This window comes from Antrostomus carolinensis, unplaced genomic scaffold, assembly GCF_000700745.2.
Source record: "Antrostomus carolinensis isolate BGI_N321 unplaced genomic scaffold, ASM70074v2 scaffold9095, whole genome shotgun sequence".
Lineage (NCBI taxonomy): Eukaryota > Metazoa > Chordata > Aves > Caprimulgiformes > Caprimulgidae > Antrostomus > Antrostomus carolinensis.
In genome coordinates, this window is record NW_010318385.1 from 28,573 (window position 1) to 39,775 (window position 11,203).

Below are 11,203 nucleotides of genomic sequence, written 5' to 3' on the forward strand. Positions count from 1 at the left end.
CTAGGCTTCTGTGTAACTGGATATAACTTTAAAAGTATGCATGGTAACTGTTGTCGATACATTGCCAACGTACAGGCATTGTTCTCCAGTGGCCTCTCCTCTATCCTGGTACCATGCTTCCCATGACAGATTGCATCTGTGCTGGTCTGCTCTAGAATGAGAACATTCTTGTCCATCCTAATCACCAATAGCAGCTATCTTTCAAAATGAAATGGAATGCTTTTGTGAGTTGCAGAGTTGTTCATGTTTCATAGGGAAGAAAATTTTGAAGGTTCAATGTACAGTGACGTAATTGAAAGATGTCAGACTTCAGATGTTAAATCCATTAGTTTCTTGGAAAAACAGTCAATCTATGTCAAATTTTAATTAATTTTTGAGTTTAGTTTGGAAAACACACATAAAGAGGACATTGTGAAAGTTGTGACCAAAAATACAATTTTATAAACATTTTTGTTTCTAATATTGAAGTGCTGATAAAATCATTTCAATACTCTTGGCAAGTTTATAATAGTGAATATCACTGTTTTGTACTTAACTTGCATGGGTTGGAAATCAGATTTTTTTTTTTTTAATTAGGAAGCCCATGATGAACTGTCAGACACTAATGCTTTTGCAAATTCTGTACTTAATATTTTCTGTTCTGACTGGAGTTAGAGCATTTTGAAATGGGAAAATGTTATCTGTTAATAAGAATTTCTGAAGATTGCTATCATCACAGCATCTGAAAAAAAGATCATAAAGTGTGAACAAACACATTCAGTTCTTCTGTTGGAAACTTATTTTTATCTTAAAATATTTTTTCCTCATTATAACCTGTATGATTTATTTGTGATTTCCTTAGTGTACCTTAATGACAAACATTTTTCCTTAACTTCTAAATGATAGCTTTTATCAACCAATTTGAACTTTAATTTTTAATAAAAGTTGCAAGGACAAAGCTGGTCTGTGAATACATGTGTTCTGTAGTAGAATCTGCAAAAATTGAGTGCTTTCAAGGGTGATAGAGTAGAAATTAATTAAATGTGCAGCTTGGGCAGAGGACAGAATGTAGTGCTTGTCAGTGTGTATAAATGAATATTTCTTTCTTACAAAACTTTGGCAAGAAAAGAGAATCTATGAACTGCTCAATTGAGTTACTGCAAAAGTTCAGTAAAAAAAAAATCTTAGCTGTCATAGTTGAAATTTTCTACTTGTGTCTGTCAGTTTGCACCATTTAACTTCCCTGCTTCATCTTTTTGGAAGCTTTAGTTCTGCATGAATGCCTCAGTGCTTAGTGGAGTCCTTTGTGCTCAAATTATGCCTTCCTTTCATGTTGTGGAGGGACTGTAGACAACATCTTGCATCCATCTACTAGATTGTATCAGACAATGTATCAGTAACTCTTGTTAATTAGGGAAGCAAGCCGTTCAGATAGAAATACCCAGTCTTCTGTAGGCAAATTTTAAGTGTTATGGAAATCTGGCTTTGAGACCATCTTATATCAAAGATGGACTGTGTTAAACCTACTGCAGAGAAAGCTGCTTCCCAGGACTCTCAGACTGAGTTGCCTTAATTTGTATGAAGAGTTATTAATTTTGCAAAAAAAGAGTTGGTACAAAAAATGGGTAGAATTTGGGCATTTTCTTTCTTTCAGCTCTTGTCTTTTTGTCACTATTATCACCCCTTTGTTTTTTGGTTTTTCCTTTCCTTATTCATATCTGAATTTTTCCTTTGTAGGAAAGTGCTTCCTTGGCAGATAGATTGATACAGGTATAGTCTTTTAGTCTTTTACTGTATGACTCGCTTCCTGCTCTCAAAAAACCCCAAACTGCTTTGGTGCATGCATAGTTGCATGCTGTACCTCTATCCCTGCCTTGCTGATTTGGAATAAATATAGAGCTAATCTCTTGCTAGAAATTTGTTTAATTTTGTTTACTAAAAATAGATAAATTCAATTCCTGCACGTTATAATATTTTTCCTAACCTGATGTAATTTTTTGGTACAATTTCCTATGACAAATAGATTCTATGACACTGTGTTAACACTGAAATTGAATATTACGAACTTAAATCTGTGCATGTACAACTGAGTAATATTGCATGAAAGGAATTTTATTAAATGCAAGTACACAATTGTGCTTGCTAAATGGACGCTGGACTCTGTAATAAAGTACTAAAGCAGCTGTTTAATACTACCTTGTCCTAAAATTTCTACCAATTTTACTCGATGGTGTTTGCAAAACCGATCTGATGAAATAAGCAGCTAAGCATCACAAAGGCACTCTTTCTTGGATTTGTCCTCAATTGCTTAAAGAAATAAATTATGTCCTAAGGGACAAGTGACAAGGGCCCAGGAGGCAGAGGAAAACTACCTCATAAAACGGGAGCTGGCCACCATCAAACAGCAGAGTGATGAGGCCATTACTAAACTGGAGCAAGCTGAGAATACCATCAGGGAGCTCCAACAGCAGCAGCAATGGGTAAGGAGCCTGGCAGCACATCATCTCCTCTTTTTCACTCACTTGTGTTTATTTTTGCTCATCATGACATGGTCTCCGTGCTGTCTTTGTAAATGCTTGTTCATTGTGAATTGCGTTCTTAAAATTACACAAATTGGACTAAGTAATATTTTGGTCTGTTCTTACTGATAGATGAGATGCCTAACCCTGGATAGAAATAAGTTATTAGCTTAAAAAAAAACCCAAACCAAAAAACAAACCCCCAACAAAACACACCAAGCCAAAAACTGAACAGCAACAACAAAAAACCCAACCTGAAAACCCACCACCACCAAAGAAATACTAACAAAAACCCACACCCAACCTTTGGTAGCTCCTATTGATAAGAATCTAGCCATTGCAGAGTGTGTCACACTGAATGCTCAGATGTGAGACTTGACTCATAATGCTTTTACCCAGCTCCTCATTTAAGTCAGTCTCATCCACGTTAACATTTCTTCTGCGTACCTATATTTTTTTTTCCTAGCGTGCTTTAAATTTGCTGCTTGCAAAAAAAATAGAAAGGTGTTGTTTCTGAGTTTGGAACTACAGGACTTTTTATGAAAAGGTGTGGGGGTTTTTTGCACACAGAGGAGGAAAATAGCTTTTAGTGGCTGTATGTAGTACTGTGTATGTGCTATGTGTTTTAGGGAGTATAATGTGCAAGACTTCAGACTGTTACTGTGAGACGGAAGTTAAACTCTAAATGTCACTTACAAAGTGCTCAGTATCCTCTCTTGAGAGAGGGAGGGAAGCAATTTCATCAGCCTTCACTTGCTGAAGAAACTGTGTGCTAGCAGTGTTGATGTGAATATGTTCATATTGTTTTAAGTAAGTGGTATCCAAGTACTTGTCTGAAGCCCTGGGCATTTCGCGTGTATGAAATACAACTTTTTAGAACTAAAGCATACTGCAGCTGCTTACCACATCCCTTACAGGCAGTACAGCAGTTTGTTTTACACATCTTCCACTAAAGCTCTGGAAATACTTTTGTCTCATCTTGGAAGGTGGAGATGAGATTTACTGTTAGAATGAAAAGAAATCGGAAGTCAAATGCAACATTATAGAAATAGTTTATTATGTCGCAGTGGGAAAACTCGACCACCCAATGTGAGCGATCAGCAAGCTTCGTTTATTGATTAGTGTTCAGCATACTTATACAGTTCTTAATGAGATCATACGTATTCTGTAACCTAACTAATTAATTGGTCGCTATCCTAAACGTCAACCCCTCCCCTAGTTCTTCATTCTTGGTTGCTTACTCCCTTAAGTTCCCATGCCTTAGCTGACCGTAAGCATGCTGTTATCGTATAGCAGCTGCAGTCAAGAACAGCGTGTCCTTACCACCCCAGCACTTCAGACTAACAGAGTCCGATGTTTCCCAAAATCCTGGTCAGCCATCTACAGTATGTCTATGTGACCCTTGTCAGCTAACCAATCCTCGACATTATGATGTCTGTTTAATGCATTTCAGTGTAAAAAAGAGACAACTCCTTGCACCTATTTTAAAAGATATTAATGAGCTGTTACTCTAATGTGTAATTCTACTTTTAATTTAACTTCAGCAATTTCTTTAGGGGAAAAAAACATGAAGTAAATATGATTAGGAAGATGGGGATGTTCTAGTGATGCTTTCCAAAATTTTAGATACGTTGTAATCTTTCAAGTGAAATAAAATAAGAAATATTTATAGACCTGGGTAACCAGCTGTTTCCTCTCATATTACAATAGTACATGTGCTTTTGGAATGTGTTTTTGGAGGCATCCATATTACTTACCTGTACTCAATTAGAAGTTATTAAAGAGACTAAAATGCTATATTCATCTATTAGCTAATTGATAGGTAATACAACTTTTAAAGCTAATGCTTTTAATTATGCTGGGGACCTTATTAAGTAGCAATAGTGGGGATGCCTAGCAGCTTGTCTGCGCCTGGGAACTGGTCCTGGGCAAAACTATAGATAACTGTGGATTGCAAAATTGGCTGGATTGGAGCTGTGAGGGCAGAAGGTTGGACCAGTACTGCAGGAGTGGAGCATAAGTAAAGTGGAGAATGGCCAGTTAATTTAAGAGTCACACTTCCTATCCTGCATGCTTGCAGCCTTGATTTCTTCCACTTAAGTGTGAACATGATTATAGGAAATAGTCTGACTATGCTCTGAACTGAGGCTCTAAAACTATGTGGTTATAGAAGGATTTGTCCCTAGTAGCTGACTAATTCTGAAGTGTAAGGAATAGTACTGAGGTTTTGAGGACCACCTGAATTAAGTTAGACTACGTGGTGAGAGTGTTAAGATGGTTTCATTTGGTAGTTCCCTAGATTTTGCTGTATTGGTAAGACTGGTAATTGAACAGGCTTTTAACTGTCTTTCCAACACATGTGAAGAGCTGTGTGCGCTTAGGGTACCACCTAGTGGAAATCCATCAATTTCTTTTGAGTTTTGGCGTTTCACTTTGAGTACACTGATAAAACTTTTTGCCACTTCCTAGTGCCAGAAGCTTTGCTGTTGGCAGTACTCCTCTTCAGGATTTTCTTACAAATATTTGCTTTGATGTTTTATTCTCCAATTATTTCAGTTCTGTCTGATTAGCAAAAATGATTGCATGGTGAACTTATGGCTACATATAGTTTATCTGTACTTATTAAAGGTACAGCATCTATCCTACATATTTTATAATTACATCTTTTCCAATCTTGAGTTGTCTGTTTCATTATGATAGAAACTGTAAAGTTTGGATATGAATTTCTGAGTAGGAATACATGAAAAGAACTGCCTAAGGATATTTGTGTCTGCGTCTTTTGAAGAACACTATAGGATTTAAAAAAAGAAAACAAAACACAACCCACTTTTACGTGTAACTCAAGAAGGCAGGAGAGATAAGAGTAGGGTTTTTGTTTTGTTGGTAGCAAAAATATTATCTAAATTATAGTATATTCAAGAAGGCTAACATATCCTTTGTAAAAAGGTTATGCATTTGTATTTAAATATAATCTAGGCTTTATTCTTATCTGTTCTATGAGATTTGATAACACAAGTTGGATGGCTTAAGGGTAAGTCTTGAAGGTGCCTACAGGACGTGTGTGTAGGAAGAAATGCTCCGTTGCAGCACTTCTTTGTAAGGCTGACTACAGAGATGGCTAGAGAAGTACTTTTTGACTGAAGTCCAACACCAGAAGCGCAAATTACGTGCACCATTATTTTTTCTTGTGCTGAAGTATTTGTAGAGAGTTTTTAGTTGAACCAGAATGACTTTATTACGAAGTGTTGAGTCTACTTTGAGAGGTTCTTTTTACCATTGTTTCTTAGTGAAAGGAAGTTCTGCTATAGTACTTCTCCCAGATGACCTGAAAATGGTACTAATGTTCATATAATAAAATTGCATATTAAGTGTCATCAAATGTATTCTCCATATTTCTGAATGTATTTAAGGTCATTTGGAAGGGGAAAAGGAAGTGGAAAATAATGTTTGAGATGGAGACATCACACTTCATTTTACTTTGTGAACTTTTACATCTCAGAGAGCAACTCTGTCAGTGTAAGGTTTTTAAAAACAGCGTATATAACCTGTGCAGTTTTTTATATTGATAATTAGGAAAAGGTAATTGTAAAGTTAACAATATTCTGAATTGCTCTTGGAGTTCAGTGCTTCAGCTACCTAAACATTTGCCCGAAGGATTTTGAAGAGAACGGTACTTAGCTGTGTACAGCAACTCCATAATGCATAGTTTCTTTTCAGGAACTCATGCTAAAATGGGTGATGATAATTAAGAGCGTAATAATTGATATAGAGAATGTATGCTTGTGCGTGAGTGTTGCAACCTTATGGAAGGCTTCACTTTATTTTACAATGTACTTTTTAATATTACGTTCTGATTTGCAACCAAAAAGCAGTAAATAAAAATACTGTATTTAGTAGAGTACTACAGTTAGTGCTTAAATGTGCAAACAACGTTAGCTGGGCGGCTGCTGAGTAATCTGTTAATTGCCCTTCAGTATAGAGTACTAGAAAAGCATTCTGTAACGTGCATAATAACGTGTCATAACGTGTCATAATGTGTCCTGTAACGTGTAATAATCTGTCATCGGCCAAAATATTAGGAATGGTTGTGTCAGTGTCTGAGATATTAATATTTCTGAGGTTTTAAGAAAAGTTGCAGGGAAAATAAATCCAGTTGTGGACTGGTCCAAGCAAGGACTTGTTTCTTTCAGATTTAAATAACTGTAGAACTACATTTTTTGTGTTTGATATTGCAGACATCTTTTCAACACAGCCAAGAAAAACAGTGTTACTGTGATTAAAACGTTTGTCTGGTGCCTGGAAATGTAGATTCACATTGTGGTTTTTATCACAAATTCTAAGGCTTAAGGCAAATATATAAAAGGAGGTTTTTTGCTAAAGTTAGTCTTAAAGTGGAAGCTTTCAAACATTGTTTTGACTATAAACTTGTTACCCATATATACTAAATTAATAAAATCATGGGGTTTTTTAAGGAGCAAAATCACAGCTTTGAACTTGTGAATATTGCTTTTTAAATCTGTTTTGATCTTGGCTGTATTTTTTTGCCAATGTGTCAAGACTGGATTTAAAGTTTGTTATGGCTAAATGGATAAGTACTCCTAGCATATTCTTTAGGCAGGCAACATCTAAACACAGATTTAAAGAAGGCATGACTTGTGCCTGAAACTGGATAAGTAACTTTTCTTACACTCTCCATTACTTATTATTTGACAAGCATCAGAGAGGTTTTTGCAGTCCAAAACTATTTAGAGTACACTTACATACTGTTGCAAAATCAGGATGTATTCAGCTCTTCAATCTGCTGTTTTCTCTCAATTTCCTGGAAAGTACAAGAAGACTTCTTACCTGAAGAAAGCACACTGCGTTCCTTCTTGTTCCATATGTATCATAAGCAGAATCTGGAACAAGAAGCATAGAGTCCATTTAAGTTGCTGTGTGTATCATCTGATGAACTTGTACAAACAGCCAGGGGATAAGAAAAAGCTGTTGCCCGTTCTCTGTGACTGCATGTTGTTACATATGCTGCTTATAGGGAGCAGTTGTTGAAATGCATCAGCATCATCCACCCATCCTCTCCTGATGCTATAATCAGGGCTACCTCCACTGCTTGCTAAGGCAAAGACACTGTGTGTGTTCACAGTTCATTAATATGAATTAAATTAGTATTGTATGAGGGAAAATTAATATTAAATATAGTACGATCTTTGTACCTTAAGCATTCTGTGTGTGTTCAACTGCACAGTTAAGTAGGATGAGCACTTAAATAGATAGTCTAAATGGCACTAAAGACTGGTGGCATGAACTATATTTGCCATTTAATGCTTTGGATATGCCCCATCCATTGTAGCGCCCTGTAGACACATATATGAGAAATAAAATAAATTGTAACACTAATGTTGGTTAGTGTAGCTCTTGAATTTGGATTGTACTGTAAGTCATGATGAAAGGCTTCTAATGGGCATGCAGAAGTAAAAAAAATAGATAAAAACCCATTTCCTTGACTATGTAGTTACATGTGGTAAATCCTTGTTTTTTCCTGTTTGCCTTTGGTTTGTGCCTTAGAAGTCTCACCCTAACAGAAGCATATGGAACTGAAGACTTTTCTGTTAATTTTGTCGACGTTTTTAGATGCAGAAAACTATATTGTTTGATGCAAACATAAAATAAATAATAGTTGTATCTTTAGTATAATGAATACTCTATGGATTTTAAAGTTGTGTTGTTAATTGAATAAAACTTAATCTGTGAATCAAAGTATAGTATTTATTCTTCACAAAGTAGTTAGGGCACCAAAGATGTGGTAAATGATTTCTCTTTCAACTTAATTTTCATGGTAGTGATGTATACCCAGTAACTAAACAACTGTGATTCTGTGATTTCAACATCCATTTTTTTTCCTAAGTCAGAAATTTAAATGCTGATTTAGGATGGCTTGGCCTGTGAAGCAAGTCTGACAATCTGTGGTGAATCTCAAGTCATTTTGAAGTGGCCCAAGAAAGGAATAAAATGTATTTTGTCACTATTGAGTGGAGTAGAAAGTTCAGTGGGGCTTTTGAGAAGAAATTTAAGAATTTAACATGTAAACAAATGTTTAGTATGACTTCAGTTGGATGTATCTGTTGAAGGATGCAGTTTCATGAAATTGTGCTTTAGCAAGTGAAGGGATAGATCTCACTTTTAACTCCAGCTAATCAACAGTCAAGAAATAAGTTAATGGTGAATTAACTTACTTGAGCAGAACTGTGGGTTTTTTACCTTCCCCCTGAAGTTTGGAAAGGGTGATCTTAAGTTCTGAACTGCTGTTTTATTACTGAGGGAATGTGCTTGGGTGTGCAAAGCTGGTTGGAGATAGTCTTGGAGTAAGTTCTGTATGGAAAGAACCAAATTTCTTTGTAGCTTGGGCCTATGCTGTCTGTCGAGAAGGGGTTATACTGCTACTTGTGCCTGGATTTTTCTCATAACTCCACAGGGCTTGCCTGAGAAGAGAATCTCAGAAAGAGTATGTATAGTATGAGGAAACGACAGTCAAGGATTGGAGTGGAAGAAAGGGGCAAACCAAAGTGACTGTGCATTGAAGCTTAGATTACTTAATTTTAAACCCAAGATTATGGAAGGCTTATGTTGAATCAGAGTTTAAGTGAGTAGAGATCAAGAGATACTTGTATTAACCTTGTAATTAGTTAGTCTTTCCTAAGCATCTTTTTCAGCATATCACAAAATAATCACAAGCCCTTTGAGAATTCTTCAGTTTGGGTAACAATGAGAGGAAATCGTGAGTTTATTGCTCATAAGTGCTAGTAGGGGTTTCAGTTTGGTCTCACACACTTGGCTGTGTGGAGGTGCAGTTGTTTAAGAGGCGTAGCACCAGGGGTTTTATTGTTAGCAGTCTGGGTGGACATGATAGTAGACTTGTATAAGGTAAGCGCTTCTGTTGATCTTAAGCTAGTATTCCTAATGTTAAACATTTGAATGTACTTCTCACTCCAAATCTGGCAGATAAAACCCCTTTCAAACCATCTGTGCTTCATACTAAACATATTTCTGCAAACTTTGTAGCATAAATGCAGTTCACGATACAGTGAAGACTTTGTGCTACAGCTGGAAAAAGAGCTGGTCCAAGCCAGGCTGAGTGAAGCTGAATCCCATTGTGCCCTGAAGGAGATGCAAGATAAAGTTCTAGAGATGGAAAAGGTAAACCAAACCAGGACCCTTGTATAAAGTAGCAGTAGAAACAGAATACAGGTACCTGTATTTCTTTGCATAACTGTGCTCTAGATTCTTCTCTTCTATATTTTCATGGCTGTGAGATGCTTTTCAAACCTGAAGTTAATATAGGAAAGAAAACCAAGACCTCTTTGCACTGGGAAAAGTTTGTGAAGAACAGATCACTTTTCTCCTGTTCCTGAAGCCCACTGCAGTGGAAAGCTTGGATTCTGATGTAGTCTTTACAGGAAACATCATCTCAGAATTATATCTTGCAACAAGAGCAGTAGGCTTAGGGTGAACATTGAGGTGATGTGAAACTAAATAGTTTGGGAGGGGAGGAGGAAAGAGTTCAACATTACCATTCCCAGGTCTTGAGTGTTTCCCACTTTGTCCCAGTATGGACAGGGAAAGAATGCCTCCACTGTTTAGTATCAAAATCTCTACTGCTTTTTGGTTGCCATCCTAGCTTGTAACTCGCTGATGCCAAAGTTCAAGCTGTACTCAAACCAGCTGTCAAATGTTTACCTTTCTTTGAAGAAAAACCTAATTGCAAAATAAAATAGAAAAAAGGAAATTAAAACCGCACTAATTGACCTAACATAAAGCATGCTTTTCAGGTCCTGTTGTATTGGTTTTGGGAATTGTTTCCTCATGGAAATTTTAAAGACCTGTATACTCATCATTTACTAATTAGATTAACCTACTGGAGTAATGAGTTTACTTTTTTAATTATCTGAGGGGCTTGATGGGAGTCTGACAGGTTAGTAGTGTGGTAGTTTTTACTGTACTGAACATTGGTAAGAATTCAGGATCTAAGGTATTTTTCAAAGTTCAAAAAGAGACTACTTCTTTACCTAACCTTCCTCAGCATGAAGGGAGCATACACTGAAAACTTAAATGTGAAGAAAAACTGGAATGGTGGGGCAAATTCCAGTGTACCAGACAAACTGAGATGTAGTGTTTCAGTCTGTCCATAATGAACTTAGGCATGTGAGAAAATGACTGAAGTTAACTCTCAAATTCCTGCAAATACATCTCTTTACTGCTGTTAGTGATGTCATGTAATCTGGGAAAATCCTGCTCAATAACCCAAGACTTGCATGGCTATACTGATAGTGATGTAAATGTTCAGAAACACACCCTATCACTTCCTATATTTACCAATACTTGGATCCCATTATTTGAAACACAGAGATGCTAATAAATTGCTGTTGTGCTGTGCTCTGTTAGTGTTAATAATGTACTTTACTCTCAAGAAAACCTAGCAGCTGTCACAGTATTGCATATCTACAATAATGCTTGATTTGGCTGAAAATTACTACTGAGAAATACAGTAGAAAGTGATGAAGCGCAGTTCAACTTTGGGTATGGTTCTCAAATACTAATCATTTGATAGAAGGATATTGTAGTTAGGCAGACTATGTTCTTTTTCTTCCCCTCTGTTTCTTTCCCAGACTTCCATTACTATACATTTATAACTGTTTTACTCTCCCCAAATC

The 11,203-nt window shown here is 36.4% G+C and overlaps 1 protein-coding gene across 1 annotated transcript in view; it reads left to right on the plus strand.

Annotated features, from left to right (window-relative positions):
- Nucleotides 1-11,203, plus strand: part of LOC104525660 (EVI5-like protein) — a 72,268-nt gene that overhangs the window by 20,551 nt on the left and 40,514 nt on the right. The window contains exons 13-15 of the mRNA XM_010168876.2: nt 1,717-1,749; nt 2,313-2,459; nt 9,555-9,689. Coding sequence (XP_010167178.2) covers nt 1,717-1,749; nt 2,313-2,459; nt 9,555-9,689 — 315 coding nt within the window. The remainder of the gene's footprint in view (nt 1-1,716; nt 1,750-2,312; nt 2,460-9,554; nt 9,690-11,203) is intronic.